This window comes from Gossypium hirsutum, chromosome D01 (assembly GCF_007990345.1).
Source record: "Gossypium hirsutum isolate 1008001.06 chromosome D01, Gossypium_hirsutum_v2.1, whole genome shotgun sequence".
Classification (NCBI taxonomy): Eukaryota; Viridiplantae; Streptophyta; class Magnoliopsida; order Malvales; family Malvaceae; genus Gossypium; species Gossypium hirsutum.
In genome coordinates this window covers 1,565,818-1,591,762 of record NC_053437.1, presented here as the reverse complement: position 1 = coordinate 1,591,762, position 25,945 = coordinate 1,565,818, and the positions used below count along the sequence as shown (strand labels likewise).

Here is a 25,945-nt window from a genome sequence, read left to right as displayed (position 1 = left end):
TATGTTAACCTAAAAGTTTATGACATAAATGAGAATCCATCATGTGTCATATTCTTATTGGTTAATATTGTCTTTTTATAACTGAGACAAAATTGATAGTTTAAAGACCACTTCAATGGCAAAACCAAGAATCGGAGTATAATCGAGGGATTGTGGAGTGTGTCTCGTATTTTCGGTCGAATAGATGGCGACGTCACGACGAGAAGCTTCTTAACGTTGTAACGACAGATGACGCTGTGACAGTGCGAATGGGGACATTGCGATGTGTGACGTGTTCCCCACATAAATCGGGTTTCTTCTCCTAGTTAAACTCTGATTACTCTAGGGATATTTTAGTATGATTAGACCTCTAATCTTAGTCTAGTTAAAGGTGTCTTGTATCATTGTTTTGATAGGCCAAATAAAAGGCAATTAAAGCTATAGTACTACATGACTTTTCTTTTGAGGGAGACAAAATGTAGTCACAAATGAGTTTCAGTGAAAGTTTTCGTGGTAACAATGGAGAGAATTTTGTACTCTTTTTGAGAGAACTCTATGAGAGTTAGGGTTTTGTTTTTGGGTTTGCTCCGTGAGAGTTTATTCAAATTGACTGCATTCAAAAAGATGTTACGGCATGGATCGAAATTATAAATTCTCCCATTTTCAGCTATTAAATAATAGTTATAGGGTTTTATATTTGGGGTTTTGGGTAATGTACGTTCAGTACATTTAGTTTTATTTTCTCCATATTGCATTTTCGTTTGTTTACTCATTTAGTAAAAAGCCAAAGCCTCATTTGCTTGTGGTTTTTATCTTATTCGGAGGAATTTTCCACATAAAATTTATGTTCGATCTTCTCTATCTTTTCTATTTCGTTATTTATACGAGTCGATCCTTGATAGGGACCAATTTACTAAGAAAACTACTTCATTTTATTTTACAAAGTTTGAGTAATTATTCTCTTTATATTAATTTGTTAGAATTTGATTATCAAATTTTATGACTCTAATTATTAGTAAACATATGAAATTTAAATATTGTTTTTTTATTAATTTATTGCATATAAATTATTAATAATTCTTTAAAAATATTATCAATAAGTTTTTCTTTAGCTATTATTTGCATATAGATGACCCAATCGTTAATTTTTATGTTGATGATTTAACCATAATGTTTAATAGTATGATTAAATTGGAATAACTTCACAATTTTTGTAAAATGTGAAACCAATTTATGAAAAACTAAAATAAATGAGTTCAAATAATATATACTCTTTTAGAGAGTTCTGGTGAGTTTAGATGGGCGGTGCGTTTACCTGTGGTTAGTGTAAAAACAACGGTGGTAGTGAGATTAGATACTGTAGCGTGAGACAAAAAGTAAGCTAAACGCACCGCACCGCACCCAATTGCCCATCCAAACCCACCCTTCATTTGCATTGGATTTTTTATGGTCGAATATCTAATTTTATCATTTTAAAAAAATAAAATATTTAAAAATCATATGTAATAAATTTAAATAAAAATATTATTTTGTAATAAAAACTTATTTGAGATGAATTGAATCTGATTGATGTAAATTAATTTTTTTTAATATTTATATAACTAAAAAGTATTATTAAGATATCAATCTCTTTTAAGGCAAGAACATGGTAAAAGTATAATGGAGACTATTGTATTAAGAGTTAGATTGCATTTTGTTTTCTTTATTTCGAAAATGTGCAAATCAGTCACTGTATGTTAGATCAAATAGCAAACTAGTCATTCTATTAAAAATACAATCCATTTTTACTATTAAAAATTCATCTATGTACATCAACATGAAGTGCATGTAACACTTCACGCGTAACTATCTAATTATTTCGATAACTACACTAATTTTTTTACAGTAGAAATTAATGAAATTTCTAACAAAAATGACGGATTTACTTTTTAATCTAACCTATAGAGATTAATTAACACATTTTTAAGTAAATGGGTAAATATAATCTGGCTATTAGTATGGAGACTTCTATAATACTTTTACCGCAACAACACGCGTAATGTTAACTAATCCGTGGGCTCATGCCAAGCCGAGTAGTAAAACATTTGAATGCCCATTGGATTTGTAAGCAGAGCCCAACTTAAATATTGTTGATACACTAATATCTAAGCGTGAATGTATCTTAGAGGTCCCTGTATCATAAGAACCTGGTCAAATTCATCCTTATACTATTAAATGAAGTAATTTAATCCCTATACTGTTGAAAATAATTAAACAAGGTCAATCTGGAACAGATTTAACATTTATTGGTTAACAATGTGTATTTTTTTTAAGTTTTTATGGTTCTGTAAATAAAATATTTTGTTTGAAATTGAAATGCAAATGAAAAAAATAATTCCCAATATATATTTTTACAATAAATGTTAACTATATTACAATTTGAACTTATTTGATTATTTTTAATAGTTTAAAGACTAAATTGATCTATTTTTAAAACAGATAGACTAATTTGATCCAATCATTGTGATACAAGGACCTCTCAAGTACTTTAACCAATATCTAAGTCATGAGAAATTGGCTTTTATATGTTAGATCATTCTTTAAAAAAAACAATGCCAAATTTAGAGTTGAGTTTGCTCGGATCTTTGAAGTGAAGGCAAAGCTCTTTCGATGATTCTTTTTCATCCACAATACTTGAACTTAAAACCTAGATTGAAAAGCATCAATTTTTTTATCACTTAACCTAATAATGGTAATGTTATATTAAATTTATTTTATTATTTTTTATAGAACCGATGTATCCAATCCGAGGCGTGGACCGACTTTAGTAACTCTTGGGCTTTTGGTCCATTTGCCTATTTTACAAATTACAAGGCTCAATTCTAAAAAAAAAAAGACATTTCAAAAACTTGTAATACTCTTGAATTTAAATATTTCTATTTTTTAGATTTAAAAATATAATATAATTTTCTATTTCTTAAATTTAAGTTCACTATAGTGTTATTAAGAGTAAATTTTTAATTCAAAATATTTCATGTGAGTGAATTTAACATACAAATTTTATTGATGTTAGCATTTGAATATGTAGTTTTAAATTCATAAGGGTCAATGTACTATATAGAGCTTAAACTTGACTATTTTTTTTATATCGGGGCTTGAACTTTATTTTGGTACAAATTAGTCCTTAAATTTGATAATTATTTTCACATCTAGGTTTTAATCCCTAAGCTTGACAGTTGTTCTCACATTGAGCCCTCAACTTTTTATGGTCTAAGCTAGTCACCGATTTTTAAATTTAGGGACAATTGTTAAATTTAGGGACCAATTTTGACAAAAAAAATCAAACCCTATTGTGAAAACAATTGCCTAATTCAAGCCCCAATGTGAGAAAAAATTAAAAATTTAGTGACTAACTTGGCAAAAAAAAATCAAACCCTAATGTGAGAATAATTACAAAATTCAAACTTAGCATTAACCCAATTCAAAAAACAGAACTAACAATAAAAAGAGGGGTACACTAACCCAAGGTCACTAAACTATAAGTAGGTTTACGTTTTAGCCACTCAACTTCAAAATGTTACAAAATGGTCACTAAATTATTTGAAAGTTTTCACTTAAGTCACTGGGCAGTTAAAATTGTTATTGCATGGTATTCAATATTCGCATCGCCTGCACTAATCAAAAGCTCTTACTCCCCTTTTCTTTTACGGTTTAGTTTTTTTTTCATGAAACAACTTTGAAGGTCACGGATCTGCGAACCAAAATCCAAATAGCTTTTTTCTTTGATCTCTAAGACTGATTGCCAGATCAACTTGGATCTAAGGTATGTTCTTCTAGTCATCAATGTGTATTGATCTACTGTACTAATCATCGAATTGTCACTTGGAGCTCGTTAACCGACCTTTTTTTAAAAAAAAAACCTTAATAGCCTAGTGACGTAAATAAAAACTTTTGAATAGTTTAGTGACTTAAATGAAAACTTTCGAATAGTTCAAATGACCATTTTGTAACTTTTTGAAGTTAAGTGACCAAAATGTGAACTTACTAATAGTTTAGTGATCTTCAATGTAGTTTACCCTTAAAATTACCGGGAAAAATGTTTACCATCTTACGCAGCAGGCATAACCTTCAACCCTTCAACAATGAAGACGAACTAGCCAAAAATGGGGAAAATGGAACTAAAAACAGAGACCCAATGATGCTTATACATCAATCCATCTATGAATAATGTATACAAGCTCCACGTTCGCCTCATCAAAACTGGCCTCCAAAACGACCCCGTTTCCCTTCGTCGCCTCCTACTATCTTTCGCCGCCGCCGCCCCCGCATCCTTACCTCATGCCCGCTCTGTTTTCGCTCGCGTTCCTTTCCCCGATACCTTCGCTTATAACACCCTCATCAGAGCCCATGCTCACTCCTCTCCTTCTCACTCCGTTTCGCTCTTCTCCGCCATGCGCCGTGATGGCGTATCTCCGGACAACTTCACTTTCCCTTTCGTACTCAAAGCGTGCGCCCGTCTCCACATAGGTCACGATGCTCACGCGCTTATAATCAAACTGGGTTTGGGTTCAGATATTTATGTACAAAATGGGTTGATTAGTTTATACGGTTCGTTTGGGTCAGTGGCTGGTGCATTCGACGTGTTCGATGAAATGCCGGAAAGAGACTTGGTTTCTTGGTCCAGTATGATATCTTGTTTTGCAAATAATAATTTTGGATACGAAGCTTTGGGTTTGTTTCAAGATATGCAATTGGTGGGAAATCTTAAGCCGGATGAAGTTACCATGCTTAGTGTAATATCTGCAGTTTCAAGCTTAGGGGCTTTAGAATTAGGTAAATGGGTTGATGCTTACATTTCAAGAACTGGGTTGAAGCGCACTGTGTCATTAGGGACTGCGTTGATTGATATGTATTCTCGATGCGGCTCTGTCGACGATTCCATAAAAATTTTCAATGCCATACCGGTGAAAAATGTATTGACTTGGACGGTACTAATCAATGGACTGGCTGTTCATGGCCGTAGTGAAGAAGCCTTGAAAGTGTTCCATGAGATGAAAAACGCTGGTTTGAAGCCCGATCATATTACCTTTAACGGTGTTTTAGTGGCTTGTAGTCACGGTGGACTCGTCGACGATGGGTGGAGAGTTTTTGAGAGTATAAAATCAGATTACGGGATGGAACCTACGGTGGAACATTATGGTTGTATTGTTGATTTACTTGGCCGTGCAGGGTTGCTTAATAAAGCTTTTGAGTTTGTTGATACAATGCCTATTAAGCCAAATGCAGTCATATGGAGGACTTTGCTTGGAGCTTGTGTGAAACACAATGACCTCAAGTTGTCCGAGAAAGCAAAGGTGAAGATTCATGAGCTCGACCCTAATCACGACGGTGATTATGTGCTTTTGTCGAACGTGTACGGTCAAGTTGGTAAATGGGACGAGAAAGCAAACGTGAGAAACTCGATGAGGGAAAAGAAAGTCGGGAAGAAACCCGGGTATAGTTTCCTTAATGAAGGGGATATGCTTCACGAGTTTGTTTCTGGAGACGATTTCCATCCTAAATCCAATGAAATCAAACGATTCTTGGTTTCGATAATCGATGACCTTAGACTCGATGGCTACACTTTCTTTACTTGCAATGCATTACACGATGTTGAAGACGAGGAGAAAGAGCAAAACCTTAGTTTTCACAGCGAAAAACTGGCTGTTGCTTTCGCTCTTCTTAGGTTCAAGGATAGGAGGACCATTAGGGTTATAAAGAATCTTCGGATTTGTTATGATTGCCATTGTTTCATGAAACATGTTTCTAATAAGTTCGACCGGGAAATTGTTGTCCGAGACCGGAACCGATTCCATCATTTTAGCAAGGGATCTTGTTCTTGCAAGGATTACTGGTAATAAACATTCCTTTCTGATCCTCTCTTCCATTTCTTTGCATGCTTACATTGGGTATTGGATTATATATATATATATATTGGTATTTTCCATGTTTGTTTATTGTTCACGTTTTTGCGAGGGCTCGGACAAAAGTATGATCCTTGATTTTGTGCAGCTATACAAATTAAACTTTTTTTCTTATCTCGAGACTTTAACTTATTACAGAGTTTTTTTTTTTGGTTTCTCCGATCAATGTTATGAATAAATAAATTATTAATTTCTATTTCAATTTCAATCTTAGCATTTACAACTGAGTGTTGAACTGAATTCACTAATGTAATTAAGTTTCTCAATGATCTATTTGATGTGTCTCGTTCATCTAGTATCTTGGTGCGGGATTACAACGAGCCAACGTTATGATTGGTGAAGGTTAGGTTGTTGACGTTAAACATATTTTCATATAAGATAATAGGTGTGTGGCTTATCTCACTAATCTTGCTTGGGATCAGGATGTTGGTTTGTTACTATTGTCATCTCCTCCACCACGTATTATTCCTCCTCTACAGGTAAACACTTATGGTAATGGGGAACTCCCGTTGAGTTAAATAATTTTTCTTTCTAATCATTTTTTAATGAATTACAAGATGTGGACAAAATTTTAATAGCAATACGATTAATGGGACTCGAACTCCAACCACACATTGACCATCATGTCAACACACGAGATTCAAAACTTAACTAATTTAGCATTTCTAAATTACTAATAATTAATTTTTACTGGATAATAAAGGAGGGCACAAAAACTATCAATTACATATCATTTAAAAGAATAAGGATTAAATTTCTAATTTCAGATAAGTACAGGGATTATAGGAAGAATTTAACCTTTTCTCAAAATCCAAATCACCTGTGACTATTTTCCGGCAACATTACAACTATCTAACGTTAAAAAGCCAAATATGAATAAAAAAACTTGAAAATTTCCATAAGTCCCAATACTCTTCTCATATTTAGAATTTAGTCTATGTACTATTATTCTTAATAATTTAGTCTATTTATTTTTCAGATTTCAAATTTCAGATCCAATTGTTAGTGTGTTATTTTTTTTAAATAACGTTGTAATGAACCTGAATTTAACAAAATAATTCTATCCGTGTTAATAATTGGACATGAATTTGGAAATCTAAAAAGTAGAGGAGTTAAATTCTTAAAAATAAAAGCATAATGACTAAATTCCAAATTTGGGAAGAGTAGAAAGACTTATGTCGTATTTTAACCATAAAAAAAATAGAAATCTAAAGCATATGAGAATTTGGGTCATGCTATTAAATCTTCAAATGGAAACCACATTCGGAATGTCAATTTGAGGGGTTATGAGCAGTTTAAGAATTATATTAAAAAAAAAATTGGTTAAACTTTGTTGTTAGTTTCTGTACAATGCGTAAGTTGTAGATTTAGTTTCTCAATAGATTTAACGATTATCATTTGTGTTAAAATCGAAAATTTAAAAAAAAATAAAGAGACTAAGAATGATTAAATTGGAGAACACGAACTAAATCTACAACTTGACCCATAGTACAAGACTAATAACAAAATTTAGCTAAATATATTTAACTGTTATAATTTAAGTCAGGACTGAAAAGTTTAAAATACAAAAAGTACATAGACTAAAATTGACCAAATAGAAGATTAAATGAACTAAAATTGACCAAATTAAAGTACAATAACTAAATCCATAGATTAAGGGACTAATAGTAAAATTAAACCAATAAAATTTGAATAGCTTCGAAGAAAAGAAAAAAAATAGTTTGAAACACGCTAAAAGTAAATATAGAAACAGCTGTACACGGTTTTGCTATTATTAGCAAAAAGGTTAATTCTGCTTTTTACTGTACAGTAATATTGAAGTCAATGTAAGAATAATGAAACATAATACAAACAAAAAAGAAAAAAGGTAAAAAAATGTTGAAATTTCTGTCCTATGGAATCTGTACAAAATCTTATCATTAAAGTTGATTTTATAATTTTGAATTATGAAAAAAATATATAATTATAATAAAACAAAAGGGGTTAATTCACCAAACATCCCCCAAACTAGTACTAAGAGTTTAGGTTGGTCCGTAAACTTCGAAGTGTTCTAATTTAGCCTTTAAAGTATCAGTATTATATCAATTAGGTCATTATGTCAGCTCAATCTTGATTAGTGTTAAATGTTGATTTGGATATGATGTGGAGTGTATTTAAAGTATGTGGATTGATTTGTAAATGTGTATGTACTTGCCTCGTGGATAACTTGGATCTAATGTGCTAAAAAACAATGTCAATAAAATTTAGGAGGATTATTTTTTTTAACTCGTAGATCCATGTTGTTCATGCAATAGGTACACATATGGGCAAAACTAAAAACTTTTTTCTAAGGGACAAAATTAAGTTATCGGAGCTAAAAAGCAATTTTATCACTGTTTTTATAATGATTAAATTGCAATTTTATCATTCTTGGAGGAAAGTACAATTTCACCATATATTAACTTATAACTTTATAAAAGAGTTTAAAAGGAAAATTTTCATTTTAAGGGGATCAGGGCCTCTGCCAACCTCCTCGATATTGCCCTTAGGTAGAGGTGGCAATCGGGTGAGTTTGGGTCGAATTATTTTAGGTTTTGGCTTTTTTGGGGGTTCAAGGGCCAAGACCCTTGCCAACCCCTTTGACTATGCCATTACTAAAACTTTCAAGATTGACAAAGAGAATATTAGAAACCACTTTAGTATATTAATTTTTAAAATTATAACTTTTTTGACATTGAACCATACAAATCATAAAATAAGAAATAACTTTTATACAACGTGATTTTTTCATTTTCTAACAGTTTAGAAAAAGAAAAAAAAAGAGAAAAGTTTGGTTGAAATTATTGTCATGGAAGTGTTGAGGGAGGTGTTTATGGGGTGGGTTCAACTAGAGGTGTTTGTAGATTGGGTTAGGTTTGAGTCTGGTTTAGCACGATATTAATATATTTTATGATTGTTCAAGTTCGACCCGATTTGAAATACGAGCTTTTTTTTGAAAAGATCGTTCATATTTGTAAATGTCTAACCCTATTTTATATCATGCTAGTCCATATTTTTTTCATATTTAAAAAAATATATATTTATATAATTTTTTATTTTAATTTTTATAATATTTACATTACAGTGTTATATATTACTACAGATTTAATTTTTGTATGTGTTATAAATTACATAATATATTGAAAACTTAAAAATGGACCAGATAAGGAATGCTCGAGCCCAAGCCCAACCCATATTTTAAATGGGCCCAGTATTTTTACCCAAGTTCATTTTTCATGCCTAATACTTTTGCCCAAATCTTCTTAAACTTCGAGCAAATATTCAAGTTTGGATAGGTAGCTGAATCCATGAACAAGTTTAGGTTGGATTGGATCAGGTTGTAGCTTGATTTTAAAATATATATGTACGTCTAGGCCCAAGTTTGGATAGGTAGCTGAATCCATGAAGAAGTTTAGGTTGGATTGGATCAGGCTGTAGTTTGATTTTAATATATATATATCAAGGCCTGAGCTCAACCAAATCCAATTTATACATATTTCGTTTTATTGTAAATTTAAATAAAATATTTTTACTATTATTTAATTTAAAATCGAGTCAGATTGAGTTGATCTAAAGACAATTTTTTTTTGCCCAAACTCGAACTAAGCTAAGCAAATGAATGAACCTATGAATAAGTCTAATGTTCAGTATTATGTTTTATTTATAACAATTAGAAACCTACAATTAGCCAATTTTATTTATATTTATTATCTCTTTTTATTTATTTATTATGTTTCTATCCATATATATATGCATTAATTAAACGGACCAATCAAACTGACAAACTAATAATATAATCGATTCAACCATTGGTCAAACCCAAAATTTTCCCTCAACAATAATAATTTTACAATTTTTTAATTTTTTAGTCTTTAAAATTTTAATATCTTGATACTGACCAAGATATTTATTTTATTAAATTTTATTTTATTCAAGTAAAGTTTATTTATATTTATTATTCTCTTTTTCTTTCTTTTATTTATAAGAATTAAAAAAGTTTATTTTGAAATGTGGGTATTATCATTTATTTATAATATATTACAGATTTAAAAAATGGACCGGGCCTAGTAAAGTTAGAACCTTAAATGTTAAGTTCAAGCTTTACCCATATTTTAAACGGGTTTAATAGTTTTATTCAAATCCTTCCAAAATTTAGATAAGTCTTTGGGTCTGAGTAAATAGTCTAGCACTTGAATAGAAGGTCTAATTAAAGATCACTCAATTATTAACGAATTCGTTTTTGTCATCCAATCGTTTAGTGACCAAAAATGGACTACGAGTGAAAAAAATAAATTTTGATAATATTGGTGACTAATTTATAATTTTTAATAGTTAAATGATCAAAATGAAAAATAGTTAATAATTATAAGACCTCTAATTAAATTTACCCAAAGAAACTTATTTTACTCGTGGAAGGAAATCGCTTTTGTTTGTAAATGGTGGAGCATATCCCGCACATACGCGTTTTTCTTTGTCTGATGTAGTGAATGCGACTTAACTAGGTTGTTTGAATTAGATCGAATTAGATCGAAATTTAATTGAGATGTTGATTTGGAGAAAAATATTAAATTTATTGATTTGAATATTAAAATGGACCGGTTGAATTGGATTTTTAACATATATATTTATGAAATTTTAATTATTTGTTTGATCTAACATAATAAACCCATTAAACTGGTTAAAATGTTGAACTAGTGGTTTGATTCAGTCCGGTTTTAAAAATCTTGTTAAATAATTTAAGCTTGGTAAAGCGATCTATGTATAAAATTGAGTTGGATTATGATTCGATTTTAAAAAATTTTACAAGTTTATGCATATTTTTGAACTAACTCAACTGGCTCGTTTCACAATTTAAAATTTAATAAAATATTTTTATATTTAAACCTACGATATTTTTTATTACTTAAACTGAATTGGAATAAAGTGAACTAATTCGAAACATAAAAAATTCTTATCTAAACCGAGTCAAACAAATTACCGAACCATGGACAAGTCTAAAGTCAACGAGTGGTTTTTTAACTTTTTATTATTTAATATAGTAATAATTAATTAATTGAAAACTCGTTGTAACCAAAAAAAAAAAATGAAGGAAAGTTGAACCGGTCCTGATATGAAATTTCAACACTCTAAATTTGCACTAAAGCCAAAGCTGAGGTATTTCTATTATATGAATATTATTAAATTAGCCCTTTAATATTATTTTTTATATTATTAAAATAATTAAATAATACCAAATTTTGATAGAGTTAATATTTACTGTTTAATAAAATTAATATTTTTGACGTTTTTTTTATGATTTTACAAATGAAATTTTTTATTTGGAGTTAAACTGTAAATGAAAAATAATATTTTTTAAACAATAAATGTTAAATTTGTTAAACTTTAGCATTGTTAATTCTTTTTAATTATACAAGGACCAAATCAAATCATTTAATAATAGAAAGATTAATTTGATTTAATCATTGTAATAGAAGGATCTATTAGGTATTATCATTCAATTATATATAATATTTATATACACGTAATTTTAGATCCTTTGCCCAGCGATGCTTGAACTAGACTGGATTGGGATTGGGTTACCGATCCCAAGAATGATATCAGACTGGTTGAACTGTAAATCAATACGAACCAATTGAACCTACTGAAAAACTAGTTGAACTGAATGAATCATATTTTTTTTAATTTTTAATTTTTTTATAAAATTTTAATGTTTTTTGATTGAATTGGTCAGATCAACGAATCAGTGTTATGACTGATTCGACCACCGATTCGGTTCTAAAAATATTGTATATTCTTTTAAATATTAGGAAGGTTAAAAATAGCTATATATATTATAAAAAAAAGGTGCAATTATATAATCAAATGAGATTTGTGTTCGAGCTTAATTTGAAATTTACAATTTAAAATTTAATTGAATTAAAAAAATAATTCAAAATTTTATTTGAGCCGGATCATATTTTATTTTTAAGATTTGAAGTTGATTATAAATACTAGAATTAAGGGAAATATAAATTATAATTGTTAAATCAGTTCGGCTAAGTTGATTATACGTAAATTATTTATCGATTATAATTTTTTATAATCGATTTAATCAATTTTTATTATATATAATTTTTTATTTTAAATGTGTCAATATTGATCTAATTTTGTTTTAAAATCGAAATAAAATGCGTAAAAAATCCTTATTTGACTTTTTTTTAGTAGTGACCAATATTTAAAACCTAAACTCTACTCAATTAAATTTATCCGACTTAATACAACCAATGTAAGTTAATTCGGTTTGGCCAATTAATTTATTAAAATATGATGTTGGTAGATTAAGTCGATTTTTCAAAATTTTTAATTGGAATTAAATTTTTTTTGAATGTTTTAATATAATTGGGTTAGTGGCTAAACCAATCAAACTACATATTCTTGATTCAACCAGTTTGACCTCCGATCTAATAGTAAATAAATAATTAAAAATTTATAAAATAGATTCAACTGCAAGTTTTTTTTTTTGGTTCTATTTTTGTTTTTTATCTGTTCCGAGTAATTTGCTTACATACCTATTCAAATCAATATACCGACTGGTTCAATCTGGTTCAAATAGCAATGATTTTGTTGAAAAGTGGATATTAACATACTCTAATTAAGCTTTTCCAAATAACTCGGGTTATTCGATCTCAATAACTTTCAAGAAAGGAAGAAAAAAGTCTATTTCATAACGGAAACTACTCAACAATAGAGGTGTTCATGGGCCGGGCCGGGCCCAGAAAAAAATTTCGGCCCGGGCTCGGCCCGGCCCGAAATATGGGCATAAAATTTTGGCCAGGCCCGGCCCGAGAAAAAATTCATAAGCCCGGGCCCGGCCCGGCCCGTTTTTTAAATAAATACTAAAAAATTATTTTAAAAATTAAAAAAAGTATTTTAAAATTAAAAAAAATTAAAAAAAGTATTTTAAAAAAATGTTAAAATTAAAAAATTTTTTAAAAAGTATTTTAAAATTAAAAAAATAAAAAAATATTTATTATTCGGTCCGGGCCGGGCTGGGCCGGGCTCAGGCCAAAAAAGTGGTGCCCGAGGCCCGGCCCGTTTTTAATCGGGCCTTATTTTTTTGCCCAAGCCCATATTTCGAGCCTATATTTTTACCCAAACCCTCCCATATTTCGGGTGGTCCGTCATGAACACCTCTACTCAACAATAATCAAATTGAATTTTAAAGAAAATTAAACTCGAATATAAAATATCAGTCGTCAACCGCATGCTGGCCGGCTATCCCTGCTCATGCTCCACGACTGCAAGGAAAGTTTTCAACGTTGAACCCACGGCCCCAATGTACACGTTAAAACACAGTAAAAAAAAGGACTTTGACGACTTTTGCTGTCTCTGACATTTTCCTAGTATCTTCCATTTCCACATTTGTATATATAAAGCTCCAATCACCATCTTCTATTAATGTTAATTGAAATTGTCAATGGTCTTAAATTCCACTCTCTTTTTTCTTTTTTGAACTTTCTCGGCAACCAAACAGCTTCAAGAGGTGTTGACGACAAGCTCTGATTAGCACCTTTTTCTTTTCTTTTTCTTATTTAGTTAGATTCAGTGTCACAACTGAAGTAAAAAGACCCTTTTTTCTATTTTTGGGTTCGAAATTTACGGGGTCTGCTACATATGCCAAGCTTAGAGACAAGAATTTGATTTCTTACAAGCTTGTTTTGAATGTCTACCATGGACTTCAATATCGGGATTGAAGATGTTGGTGTCGCGATATTACAAGAGCTTTGGAACAGGGTAACACTTCAAGCGGTAGAGCTGGCTAAAGAAACAAGAGATGTCGTGATCGAGAAGGATAGTTTTCGAGAGTTTTCGAGGAGTATAACGGAGCTGGATGTGCTTTTGAAGGCGTTGAATGTTCGAACAATTGAGGCTGCGATGGGTACGGAGTCTACGAAAGTGGCGTTGGAGAAGTTGAATGATAAACTACGGAGAGCTCGTCAGATCATTAAGAATTATAAGGCCGGAAGTCGTCTTCGGTTCTTGCTTCACTCACATTCGGTGCTCACGGAGATGTCGGGTTTGGCCAAAGATATTGCTACTACTATTTCGTCATTTCAGTTGAGTAATCTCGATATGGCACTGAACTTGAAGAGTATGAACGATGAGGTTATCGAGAAACTGAACTCAATGGAGTTTAGTGTGGCGGCAGCGACCGAAAAGATTGCTTTGGAGATAGAGAATTCAGTGTCCCAAAGTAGTAGAAACCGAGAGAATGCTGTAAACCTTCTGGAGAAGATCGCGGAAGCTGTTGGTGCCGATGCGAATGCGTCGTTGGTACAAACAGAATTGGCATTTTTGAAACAGGAAAAAGAAGAGATGGAAGTTCAAAAGAAACAAGCCGAGGCACTTCAGCTGTCGCAGTTGATGCAGTTGTTGCATAGCACCGAAATTGTTCCGAGTCCACGAAATGAGGAGGCCTCAACATATCATAAGCAATACCCTATTGGTTCCTTCATATGCCCCTTGTGCAAGGAGATTATGGTTGACCCAGTTGCAGTTTTTTGTGGCCATAGCTTCGAAAGGAACGCGATACAGGAATACTTCGAGAGTGGAAACAAAAATTGCCCGACTTGCAAAGAAGAGCTTCGAAGTTTGGAGTTAACTCCAAATGTTAACCTCCGGAGCTCGATCGAAGAGTGGAAGAAAAATGATATGGACTTGAGATTCCAAGCAGCAGTTTCCGGAATCAATTCCGATGACCATATTAGGAAAAACCAAGCCTTGGACGATATGCAGGTTCTGGTGGAAATCTCTCAATATGCAGTGAGAGCTGCAGAGGAGGGGCTTATCCCGAAGTTCGTCGAGTCATTAAAAGACACCACACTCAACACCATGGCAGCAGTGAAATGCCTTTATTGCTTAGCTACATATTGTGATGACCGTAAGGTAGGGAATGATTATGTTTTTACTTCGACATGTTGTGTTATCCGTGAAATGTCTGAAGAGTTCCTTTTTCGGAATTGCAGCGAGAAATCATTGAAGCGGGAGCTGTTCGCCGAATTGTGAAGCGGATCTATAACGGTGAAACGGAACCGAACACGATTGCCATCTTGTTGGAACTGTCTAAAACCGAAGCTTTCGTAGAGAAAATAGGGAATACCAAAGATTGTATTCCCCTCCTGGTTTATTTGGTCGGTAACTCCAACCCAGAAATCGCCTTGAAAGCTCAAGACGTATTGCGGAATCTTTCATCCAACACACACTTTGTTGTGAAGATGGCCGAATCCGGGTTCTTTCAGTCATTTGTTGCTCGATTCAACCAAGGTGAAAACAATGAATCTAACGTAGACAAAAGTTGGGAAAATTACCATGGAAGCCCTAATAGTAGGAGTTAGATTGTATTTGCCTTCCCTACTTAAAAAAATAGGCAAAGTAGTCCCTTTACGTTAGATGAATGAGAAAATTAGTCTTTTCTGTTAAAAAATTCATTTATTTGCATGGTTAAAAATTGATTCCTGTACGTTAGCATGAGGTACATGTGGCATGCCATGTACAGGGACCAATTTGCTCTTTGATCTAATTATAAGGACTAATTTGACCATTTTTTGGGTAGATGGGGCAAAATGCAGTTTAACTCCTAATACAAAGTCGTCCATAGCACTTCCACTGACAAAAGTTATAGTATGGTATATTTATCAAACAAACTTATTCATTTGAAAGCCATATTCTTGCAGCGGTCGGACACCAAGAGACTCGAGCATTGATGGCGTCGGCATTGATAGAGATGCAACTCAAAGAAAACAGCATAAATGACTTGAAAGACAAACAATTTGTTCACAATCTAGTTCACATGCTAGCCGCTAACGCCCCGGCATGTAAATCTGCTTGCATCAAATGTGTCAAGAAGCTGATACAATATCCAAAGATGGTAAAGCGGTTCCTATCGGACCCAGCAACTATACCGCTCATGCTTAATGTCATCTCGTTCAGGTCGGATCCTATCCTTAAACAAGAAGCTGCCGAGATTCTAGCTCTGCTGGTACAAGCTTGTAAGCAACCGCAATTTCAGATATATCAGGGGCTGCAGGAGCTGCAATCCGAGCATAGCGTCGGTCTCTTTTTGCAGCTCGTAGAAAAATCTGAGCGTGAATTCAAGATTCAGTTCTTACACCTGCTGATTGAGCTTAGCAATAAGTCAAAGACGGCTCAAAATCTTATTCGAGATAATGTGGATGCTGTCACTCACCTTTTCTCTTGCCTCGATAGCAACCAACCTTTAGTTCGAAGATGGACGATGAAGCTAATATATTGTGTGTCAGAAGGTGACGGGGTTCCACTCCCACCATCTCCGGGAAAAGAAACTGCCATCAACAACTTAGCATCGATCCTCATTTGCTCACCAGATTTCGAAGAGAGGTCCATTGCTGCAGGGATTATTAGCCAACTTCCGAAAGATGATATAGATGTTGATGAAATACTCTGTAAGACAGAAACATTGAAAGCCATTCATGAAGTGATTTGCAGTTCGGATGAAGAATTCGGTGGGATCGGAGCACATAATAATCAGGACAAGTCTCTACTTGAAAATGCTCTAGCAGCACTATTACGCTTCACGGGATCCTCAAAGCCTGAACTTCAGAATCAAGTGGGAAAGCTTGAATTATATCCAGCTTTAGTTCGAGTACTTTCTACAGGCAGCTCATTGGCCAAGCAGCGAACAGCCACTGCTCTCGAACACCTATCCCGGTCCACCAGCTCGTTGGTCTCCGAAGCAAGCATCAGAGTAAGACATGAGGACTCGAGGTCACTGTTTAACACAATAAATCTCTTCCCTAATATGTCTTGGTGCTGCTCGGCTTCAGCAGAAAACAAAATTTCATGCCCCGTCCATGGCATTGCGTGTTCGCAGAGACATACATTCTGCCTTGTCAAGGCCGATGCCGTAAAGCCCCTACTGCAAACGTTAAGCGACACAAACTCGGGTGTCGCAGAGGCTTCCTTAAAGGCACTCGAAACATTGCTAGAAGATCACAGTACCTTGTCACATGCAACTGCTGCCATCGTGGAGAGTCAAGGTGTCGAGGCAATTCTGCAGGTCTTAGAGAAGGGAACCTTATCTGCCAAAACAATAGCATTGGACTTATTCCACAAGATCGTAAACCACTCGCGAATTAGCGGACCGTCATTCCAAAGGTCCGAGGGAATCCTCATCCAACTGCTTCACGAGGATGCAATTCGGAAGAAAGTAGCTCTAGTGCTTAAGCAAATGAAAGTTCTCCCTGAACAATCCTCGTATTTCTGAATCATTTTGTTTAGTGTAAATAAACAGAGCATGATAAACAACATGATTTTGAATGTAGCCTGTTTATCCGGAACTTGTACAGGGTCGCACTTGATTCTTACCTGAACACAACTTGAAACTAAAGCATATTCATTTTTCAGCTAGATAATGTATATCATTTGAAGAGTCACTGAATTATATAGAAAGCATGAATGACATTGTTGTGCATGTGTGTGTGTGTGTATATTATGAGCAAAAGTGACGTTGTTAAGTATTCAGCAAGTTGCATAGGCTTCTGTTATACCCTTACCTTGCAATCCACCTTGGGTCCTTGTGACCATTACCCCGCGAGCTGAAGTGCGAGCCCATGGTCTTGCAGACCCAAGATTTCGCAGCCCTGTACCAACAGGAGAGTAACTGCCATTCACACGTCACACGTATCCGTTCTCAAGACAGTTCGTACCTACAACAAAAATGCATCAGTAGGTCAGCAAAATTCCAAGAATTCGAAACCAATACGTGGCAACACATGGAACCTTTGGAATGATCAGGGACAACCCCTTAAAAGCTCACGGGCATCAAGATAAAAGGCCAAGACACTTGCTCTCCTCGAACACTCAACTCTCGGCCCCCAACTCCCTCGAACCCCCTTTATTCTCCAATCCTCTTTGGCTACCCATATTCCGATCACCCTAATCTCTCTACGGTTCTCCACCCTCCTAATGAACCATCACGAACCACCATAATTTCCTCCCAGGGGCGAAGGGAGGGGGCAGGCAGGAGTCCTGACCCCAAAATGGAAAATTCCAGCTTTAGTCCCCAGAACTTACAAAATCTTAAGTTAATATATGGTAAAATTATAGTTTGACCCCTAAAATGTTAAAATTCTGATTTAAGATGTGAAATTGTATTTTCAGTCTCATAAAAATATATAACTTAATCTCGACCCTAATTGCTCCTTGTATCAACAGTTTCGAATCACATTCCAATTCCATGAAACAATTCAATGGAAACCACAATTTAAGTTTTACACAAAATACAATTCATTTTAAGCATCGAATGCTCAAACTGCTATAAACAACAAAACAAAATCCAATCGATGTCGGAAAAACAAACTAATTCAAGGGGAAAGCAACATTTGAGGTTACAGAAGTTCATTAATGCATCAAATACTTAATTAGCCATGATCGTTTTCAGAAAAATGCTGGTGCAAGTGAAAAAACACCCATGCTGTTCTTACGAAACCCAAGCTGTATCAGTATTGTGTTTCTTTAGAGAAAATTGTTCAAGAATGGTGAAGTGAACTCTGGTTTAGTATTACAGTTGTTGATAAAACTGTAATGGCGACGGCAAGTTTTTAGCAACTTAAAAGGTTCTAAGAGAAGGGAAGTGGTTAAACTACTGGGCCTGCAAGCTGAGAAGGCCATAGGGATTGGGTTGCAAAACAAAAAGGGCTTTACATAGGCCTGATTTTATTGAAACAAAATTAATGTCATAATATTCTGTATCTAAATTTGGTTTTAATGCTCAATTTAGTACTTGAATTAGTTTTAATGTTCAAATTAGTACTTTTTTTCTAATTGATACTTAGTTTTTTTGTCTCAATTAAGTACTTAAGTTTAGATTTAATATTCAATTTGGTACCTGAGCTCTTTTTTTCTTGTCCCGATTAAGTACTTGTGTATTTTTTTACTAGAATATACATGCTAGATATTCACTAGGTCACATGATTCCATTTGGTCTAAGGCTTCATTTGGATGGATGGTGTGTTTGCTTCCAACGAGGTTGAAAATAATAGTGGCAGTGAAATTAGATTAGTTACTATAACAGTGAGATTTAATATTGTAGCAGTGAGATTAAAAACAATGGTGGGGGTGTGTGTTTTCAAATGCTGTAATAGTGATAATGTGATAATAGAAAATGACTATTAAGAATAGAAAATGACCATTAGATATTTTACAATCAACAGGTATCGAGTGTAATGATAAAACATATTACGTTCTTTTGAGATAATTATTGAGAGAGGAAATTAGATTTGTCCATGGGTCGGGCCACCTGGCCTTAAGGCTCGCCCGAAAAGTGAGAGTGTTTGGGTAAAAATATAGGCCCGAAAAATAGGTTTGGGCAAAAAATAAGATTGTTTAGAAAATAGGTCGAGCCTTGGGTAAGAATTTTTTGGCCCGAGCTCTGCTCGATCCAAATTTACACAAAAAATAATTTGTTAACTGTTTTTTTTTACTGTTTTGTTGTTGTTTTCTTTCTATTTTGCTACCATTTTACTATTATGTTGTTATTGTTTAAATATTATATAACTCTTGTTTTATTGTTAATATTTTTCTACTTTAGAGACATTTGCTTGTTAAATTGCACCTATCTTAGTGTTATTTAAGTATAAAGATTTTTAAAAATTTGTTTTCAATTTGTTAGGAAGCATTTATTTTGATGCTTTTAGTATTTTTGATGTATTATATATTTTTAAAATATATAAATAACATAAAAATTTTAATATGGCCAGACTAAGCCCAGGTTTTAGCATTTTTACCTGAGCCGGGCTTAGACAAAATTTTAAGCCTATTTTCGGACTGAGGTTGGATTAAAATTTTGATTGGACTCAGCTCAAATCCAGCCTATGATAGAAGTAATCATAAACCTCAAAATTATCGTTAGATAAACAGAAATGATACCTTATAGGCAATTTAAATTTTTTTAAAAATTCTAGTTAGAACATAAATAATTAAATATACATTGTTTTAAAAATGGAAACACAAATAAATCTAAAAAAAAGCATAAAAACAAAAAGGTTGGTTCAAATGGAAACACAAATAATTAAAAAAAACAAAAACAAAAAACAAAAAATTTGATTAAAATGGAAACACAAATAATTAAAAAACAAAAAGATTGATAAAATTTATGAGCCCATAGCTCAAGCCGGCACCCCAATGTATATCCCTCTTTCTATATGATATATTATCATTACCTTAAAAAAAAATTATAAAATAAAGTTTAAAAAATTGCTACATTATAATGATTTGTTATAACATATTTGATACCGTAAATGGTTGACTTTGGATTCATGACGGTTGGCTTGGTTGTTGTTTTTTCTCCTTTGATTTTTTGGATGAAAGTCGATCAATCCAGTGAAAATTTTTTCGATTTAGTTAAGCTATTATTTTAACTTAATTTAAATTTTTAATATATATTTTAAATAATTTTAAATCAAATTTAATTTTGGAATTCAGATAAATTTTTAAAATTTTGAGAAAAATATTTTGATTTTTTTGTAATTTTTTAGAGGGGCTAATTTGTATATTTTCAAAACTGTTAGGGATTCAAGGGATATTTACATGAATTTATTATTCGAGTTATAAAATTCGACTCAACTCGAATTTGAAAAATTAAACTACTTATTCAAGTTAGTTTGAAAGAATTAAATAGCTTGATTCGATTAATTCGAAAAAATCAAATTTTTTGAATTGCCCCTAGAATTGAATACATCGACATTGAAATTAATTATTATTTTTTTTGGTGAGGAAAAGATAACACTAAATTAATTACAAAATGACATTTGAGCAAAAGAATCACCCGTAGACTTGTCCATATCAATAAATGTGCGAGCTATTATGGGAGGGATGTTAAGAATTTGCAAATTGTCTTTCTCGATCAAGGTTTGCTTAGCTAAGTAATCTGTAACTTGATTTTGTTCTCTCGGGATATACCGCAGAAACCACTGATTTTCCTGAAATAAAATATTATGAATTCGCCTAATCAAAGCGTAATTTGAAGCAGTGGAAGAGTTTCCAAGTATGGTTTTAACAACTTCCAAGCTATCAGAATGAGTGATAACTTGATCATAGCCACTTCATTGAACAAGTTTGAGACCGTAAAAAATGCCCCAGAGTTCCACATCAAAGACCGAACATTTACCAAGGAATCGATGATATCCAACAATCCAATTTCCCTCCTTATCGCGAACAATGCCCCCGGCTGCAGCAAATCCAGAATCTAGTTGTACTACTCGATCTGTATTAAGATAGACTCGTTCCTCAGTGGTATGTGCTTCGACAGAATGTTCAAGGCATTCGGTAAGAACTTCTTGAGGTGAAGAGAAAAATAGATCGCCCAACTATAGGATCCTTGAACTATCTCTTTTGAGCTCCAAGGTTTTTCGTGAAAAATGTAGAAATTTTGATTTTTCCATACGCCCCAAATAAGCAGTCCAAAAAAAAAAAGGCCCAACTAGCTCCCCCATCGTGAATCAACCTATTATCCTGCATATAAAGAAGAAACTAATCTTGTGAATTAATAGAAAGAAAATTTGAAAGGTATTTACATGGGTTAACCTGAGCCCAAACATTCTTAGCAATAGGACAATCTCGTAGAATATGTAAGATATCTTTTGAGTGAAACCCACAAATGGGACAAAAGAAACCATCCGAAAGACCCATCTTAACTCTTTCCACATTACTAAGAGTTTTCCCCTGTAAAGCAGTCCAAATAAAGACACGAACCTATTGACGGCCAGAAAACTTTCAAACATTTTTCTATTTCTCATCTTTCGGATTCCAATCTCCTTCCTTAAGAGCCTTATAAGCAGTTTTAACAGAAAAAAGCATCAGACGAAGTGCGACTCCAAGATATTCTATCGGGACCTTCAGAAGGGTGGGGAGGAGGGATACCCTTAATAGCCTGGATCACATCTTCCGGTAACCAAACCCGGAATTGATCAAAGTGCCACAGTCCTTCCTCAATAGTCATTTCACGCAGAAAGCAGTTAGAGTCAAGATTAACATTAGAAGGAATGTGTCTAACCAGAGGCCCAATAGTGGGAATCCAATTGTCCTTCCAGCACCAAATTTTATGACCATCTCCTACAGACCAAAGTAAATTTTCACGAAGTAACTCCCAAATTTTGGAGAGAGATTTCCAGAGAAATGAGCTCCTATCCCTAGCAATGCAAATCGGTAACTTATCCTTTATTTGGTACTTCGATCTAAGCACACGAACCTAAAAGGCTTTCTTATCAGACACCATATTAAACCCCAACTTTAGTAAAAATCATATATTCTAATCCTGAAGTTTCCTCAGTCCAAGTCCGATACACACTTTTGGTTGATAAATGGATTCCCAACCCACCAGAGACATATTCTTTTTCCTCTCGAAAGACCCCTAAATAAACTGTTTGACCAAACTTTCAATCTCATCTCAAATTTTTCTAGGAATCATCATAGACTGCATGAAGTAACTAGGAATAGATAAAAGGACTAACTGGGCTAAATTGATACAACCAGTGATAGAGAGATTTTTGGCTTCCCAGCTTTGCAACTTTCCACGCACTTTTTCCACCACGAACTGAAGAGTGCTACTCGTGACCCTCTGGTGAAAAAGAGGAATTCCAAGATAGTGACCAAGATTATAAACTCGTTGAAAACCAAACATAGTGCTGATCGTATCTATTATAAATTCATCCACACCTTTAGAAAAGAAAATATTGGTCTTCCTAGCATTAATTCTATGTCTAGATAACTCACAAAATCTATCCAGAATATTTTTTAAAACTCTACCATGCTTCGAATCTACTTTACTAAAGATAACCAAATCATCAGCAAAAAACAAATACGAGATAGCTGGCCCATGTCTAGAATGACGAATAGGACTTCACTTTCTTTCTGAAATAGTAGACTGAATCGAATGACCAAGCCACTCCATGCACAACACAAAAAGGTAGGGAGAAAGAGGACAGCCTTAACAAATACCTCTTATAGGTCTGAATTTAGATAACAGAACTCCATTCTACATAACCTGCATAGTAGAATTAGAGATAGAGGACATTATAAGATTTCTGAGATAATCAAGGATACCTGCAACTCGGAGAGAAGCATCAATGAAGTCCCATCTAACTTTATCATAGGCTTTCTTCAAGTTAATTTTAACCGCCATCGGTTTTTGTTTTTTTCTAGCTTCTCATGGTATGAATTACCTCTTGTGCTAAGATAATGTTCTCGTTGATATTCCTTCCTGCAATAAAGCTAGCCTGTTCCTATACAATAATTTTAGGGAAGATAGGCTTAAAACGGTTAGCAATTACCTTCATCATCAACTTGTAGAGGACGGAGCAAAGGCTTATTGGACGGAATTGACCCAAAACTTCAAGATTCTGAACCTTAGGAATAATAATGATCAAGGTGTTATTCAGGTCAGGCTCAATAGAATTACCACTGAAGACATTCCTGACCCAATCACAAACAGCTTCCCCAATAGTGTCCCACTACTTTTGGAAGAAGAGGGCATGAAAACCATCACTACCCAGAGCTTTAAAAGGTGTCATATCAAAAAGAGCCTCATTAATCTCCACATTCGACACCGATTTCCCCAAAAACTAATATCAACCGGATCGAGTTGAGAAAAATCGCTAGGAGGTAAAATACCCAGGGGCTGAGGAATCTCTCTATACAATCTTTAGAAGAATGCGTTCGCCTCACCTTCAATGGCCCCAGGGTCGTAGATCCAATTACCATCAAAATTACGAATGGCAATAATATGATTACTTTTCCTCATTTGCAAAGTACGGGTATGGAAAAACTTGGTGTTTCGGTCACCCAACTTCAACCAGTCACACTTCACTTTTTGCTTCCAAAGAAGTTCTTCGTGATGAAGCACACTCTCAAGTTCTTGGTGAAGCGACAAATCTATCTGATTTAACCTGTATGAGCCAAAGTAATCCATTTTCCTTTGGATGTTGGCAATTCATTTGATAAGTTCTCTCTTACAAGTGCTAATATTACCATAAACATGTTTATTCCACTCGTTAAGTTTATGAGTGAGCTTACCAAGAGAATCAGACATATTACTAGAGAAATCCCAATTATTATTCAAAAAAACCATCAAAATCCGGATGTTCAACCCAACCGGCCAAAAATCTAAATGGTCTCCCTCGGGGAAGAGAAATACTCGAGTTCTTAACCAAAAAGAGAGGGCGATGATCATACTTAATCTTTAGAAGGTGAGAAACCATGTTGTTGGAAAAATTACGGATCCAAGCTTCGAAATTAATTATTTTAAGTTGAATAATGGAGATTCATACAAAACCCAAAAGCTGCTATATTTTTTTTAACCAAAAAGTCCTCGTATCTTAATTGTTGTCGCCACCAATTATATCATATTAATTGTAATTTTGTAAATGTTAAAATATGTGATAAGTAAATGTAGTTTTCGCAAATTTGAAATTTAGTTATTTTATTTTTCAATTTTCAAAATTTAGATCCAAGTACAATTGTTAATGTTATTAAAATTATTTTGTTAAATTCAGATTCATTACAAGGTCGTTTTTTAAGTTACATAGATGCCGAGTGAGTAGTTTTTTATAACAAAATGTCAAATTAACAAATTTAACAAAAAAAATTAACTGTATTAACAATTGGATATGAATTTTGAAATATGAAAAATAGAGATATTGATTTTCTAAAAATAAAACTATAGGGACTAAAATATAAATTTATGAAGAGGACAAGAACTTATAGTAAAATTTAACCTTTTCTAAATATCATTTAAAGTCAACTCTTATAAAAATAGCAAAAAGTCAACTCTTATCATAAGCGACAACGTTTGTATAAAGATTATTATAAACCGATGTAAAAGAACGTTCGTTACGGCCTATGGGCATTAAAAAAAAAGGGTTTAAATCTGTTTCAAGTCCCTGTATTTTTTTATATATTTAATTCTTTTTACTTTCATTTTCCTGTAATTTATGTATGGCTTAAAATACAAGATTATTAATCAATAAACTAAGTTTATCTCTTTTACTTCTCAAATAAAAAGAAAATAAAGAGGAAATTAAAGAAAAGAAGAAGAAGAAAATTAAATTGCTCAAAAAAACAAAGTACATGGACAAGATGTGCAAATTGACCTAAAATTTTATTTAAGAATGATGATTTGACGTGTTATCTCACCTTGTCATCACTCACAATTAATGACTTAATAATTAAAATATTATAAATCGATAATGTCAATTATTATTTTATAACAAATTAAAATTTGATAATCAAAAAATAATTTAAACCAATGACTATTTCTGAAATTTACCCAAATTTCTTTTGTTGAAATCAAATCGAAATCTTCTTCTTCTTCTTCTTCTATTTATTATCTCTGCAAATTCCAATAAAAGAAACAAAGAGAAAAAAACAAAACCTAAATTTCAGTCGATCGAGCTTTCCAAAGAATCCAATTACCATATTTGTTGTCCCAAAGTCCTTGTACCTTAATTGTCCTCCCATCAATAATATATTTATAAATTCTATTAATTTATTTCTAATTTTAAAAAAATCAATAAATTAATCATCGATTTTATAAATTATATCATTTTAATCTTAATTCTTTTTAAAAATAAATAAAAGATTTTTTTACAAAAAAAACATACAAAAGTATAAAATAAATTATAAACAAATACTATTTTTCTTTTTTTCTAACATTACTTTTTTTTAAAATATTATTTTATAAATAAAAATATTTTTTTAAACCTCAAAAACAAAAGGTAAACCAAGTTTTGTTTTATAAACGAGAATTTATTTATTATATGTTTGGCCTTGTTCATTAGTCCTCCTCGAATTTATGAGTGTTGGCCACCACCTTTGACCATAACCACTGGCATCAATAATCCTTACTCTGACTCCTTCAATTTCGACATCCTCCGTCGTCGTGCCATTCAACTAAGAATGACCTTCCACCTACCGGGTCTTCAAGACTTCATCCT

General features: G+C 33.0%; 2 protein-coding genes across 2 annotated transcripts; both read left to right on the top strand.

Moving 5' to 3' along the window:
- The first annotated feature begins 4,083 nt into the window (after positions 1-4,083).
- On the top strand, positions 4,084-6,192 carry LOC107933050 (pentatricopeptide repeat-containing protein At4g21065). The gene has a single exon (XM_041086672.1). It carries the CDS (start codon positions 4,179-4,181, stop codon positions 5,853-5,855), a length of 1,677 nt encoding a protein of 558 aa, XP_040942606.1. The 5' UTR covers positions 4,084-4,178; the 3' UTR covers positions 5,856-6,192.
- A 7,189-nt stretch (positions 6,193-13,381) lies between these two features.
- LOC107933039 (U-box domain-containing protein 44) lies at positions 13,382-17,427 on the top strand. The gene is made up of 3 exons (XM_016865186.2): positions 13,382-14,864; positions 14,945-15,242; positions 15,653-17,427. Exons 1-3 carry the CDS (start codon positions 13,641-13,643, stop codon positions 17,218-17,220), a joined length of 3,090 nt encoding a protein of 1,029 aa, XP_016720675.2. The 5' UTR covers positions 13,382-13,640; the 3' UTR covers positions 17,221-17,427.
- The last annotated feature ends 8,518 nt before the right edge of the window (positions 17,428-25,945 follow it).